This window comes from Ostreococcus tauri (assembly GCF_000214015.3).
Source record: "Ostreococcus tauri WGS project CAID00000000 data, contig chromosome 16, whole genome shotgun sequence".
In the NCBI taxonomy this organism is placed as follows: Eukaryota; Viridiplantae; Chlorophyta; class Mamiellophyceae; order Mamiellales; family Bathycoccaceae; genus Ostreococcus; species Ostreococcus tauri.
In genome coordinates this window covers 193,916-195,847 of record NC_014441.2, presented here as the reverse complement: position 1 = coordinate 195,847, position 1,932 = coordinate 193,916, and the positions used below count along the sequence as shown (strand labels likewise).

At 58.1% G+C, this 1,932-nt stretch overlaps 1 protein-coding gene across 1 annotated transcript; it reads right to left on the bottom strand.

Moving 5' to 3' along the window:
* Nucleotides 1-813: 813 nt before the first annotated feature.
* Nucleotides 814-1,872, bottom strand: OT_ostta16g01230 (Histone deacetylase superfamily; the record flags this gene model as incomplete). Its single annotated transcript, XM_003083528.2, has 1 exon — nucleotides 814-1,872. One exon carries the CDS (start codon nucleotides 1,870-1,872, stop codon nucleotides 814-816), a length of 1,059 nt encoding a protein of 352 aa, XP_003083576.2.
* Between the last annotated feature and the right edge of the window lie 60 nt (nucleotides 1,873-1,932).

The following is a 1,932-nucleotide window of genomic DNA, read 5'->3' as shown; positions in this document are numbered from 1 at the left end:
GATTTGTAAGCCTATCAAATTTTATTTAACCTCCGTTTAAATTAATTCTGACTATATACGTGCCGTACGTCCGAGTTTGTGCATCACGTATTATCATAGACGAGTCGCTGATTATTACATCGAGCCACAGTTCTTGTCGAGTCCGTTCTCCACCCGCACTGGTACATGTGGATCGGTCGCCGTCGCGATCGGACTTCTCGGAGGTAAAGATGCCGACGACGATGCCTTTAACAATCTCGAGCGCATTAGCGCCGCCTTACGTAGGTCGTGAAGCGGTGATGGATCGGATGGTGACGACGGCGGTAAGCTTCCATGGAACAGCTCCGACGCGCCTAAACCTAAACCCTACAGCCAGAGAAACCACGCCGTGAACGACCCAATGAAACCAAAAGAGAAACCAAGCGTCAGCCGGGATTCCCACCGAGTTCCCTCGGTAGTACTAATCAGCCACAACCAGGCTTAACTTCCGTGTGCTGATGGGAACGGGTGCTTTACTGGTGCGATGAACGCTTGATGACTACTCATCGTGGAATCGATTTAGGGAAGGACCATCGGTGAATATCAACTATGAAGTACGGGTTTATTTTTGCGACGTCCCATGGAGCATCGGGTCATATGACGAGTCATGACTCAAAAACGGGTCTCGTAGCTGCGCTGATCGGTGTTTCCGTGACGCCACTACCACGCGTTACTGACTTCGTGTCGAACGTCGAACGGACGGTGTCGCTCTCACCGCGTTACTCTAGCAAGAAATCAATACGATGACAAATAATCTATGCGCGTATGCGCCAGAGACGATTTCTCGACGGGTGCTCACAATCCGTGATCGGTGAACATCTCTTGGGCGACTCGATGGAGCACCGCGTGCCTGTTCGCAATCTCGTCCAAATCCGGCGAGTATCCGCCGCCCACTACACCCGCGACTGGAATTCCACTTCCAAGACACGTGTCTAAGACCATGCGCTCGCGTCGATACAGTCCCTCGAACGTGAGATCTAAATGTCCAAGCGCGTCGTTCGCCGTGACGTCCACGCCCGCGTCATAAATCACCAGCTCGGGTCTGAAATCCTCCAGGGACTCGCGTAGCGCCGATGAGACGACAGACATGTACTCATCGTCGTTCATCGATCTCGGAAGCTCCACGTCCCGCGTGCTTCGAGCCTTTCGCGCCGGGAAATTCGAAGCCGCGTGCGCTGAAAATGTGTAGCACCGGTGCCACTCGTTCTCCAAAATCTCCGCCGTCCCGTCCCCTTGATGCACGTCTAAATCCACGATCATCACTCGCGATAGCCTTCCTGAGTTCAGAACAGCCAGTGATGCGGTCGCTAAATCGTTTAAAATACAAAATCCACCTCCTCGCGTTCCCTTGGCGTGATGCGTCCCGCCCGCCGTGTTCACCGCCAACCCGCACTCCAAAGCCATCTCCACCGTGAGCATCGTCCCGCTCACCTCCATCAGCGTCCGCTCCACTAAAACATCGCTCCACGGCAGACCGATCTCTCGCAACCGCTTCGCGTCCGGTCCCTCTGAGCTCGTCGCCGTCCGCGTCCACTCCTCGCTGTGCGCCGCCGCGAGCTCCTCGAACGTCGGTCTCCGCGACGGCGAGAACGCGTTCGAGCTCGAATCACCCACCCGCACGATCCCCTCTCGCGCCAGCGCGTCGCGGACGCGCTGAAACACCCCCATGGGAAACCTGTGACCCCTCGGCAGCGTCGGCGCGCTGTACGAATCGTGATGCACCACCGGTACTCGTCCACCCGCCCCCGGCGCGCGCGCGTCTTCGCGGTCCAGTAACCCCGAGAATCTCTCCCCGGACGCGCGACGCGCCCATCGCGTCGCCCGCGTCGCCGTCGGTCGAAGCGCGCGCCGCATCGCCCGTCCAGACGCACCGACGCCCGCTTTCCAACCCTCGCGCGCGCGCCTGGCGCCCTC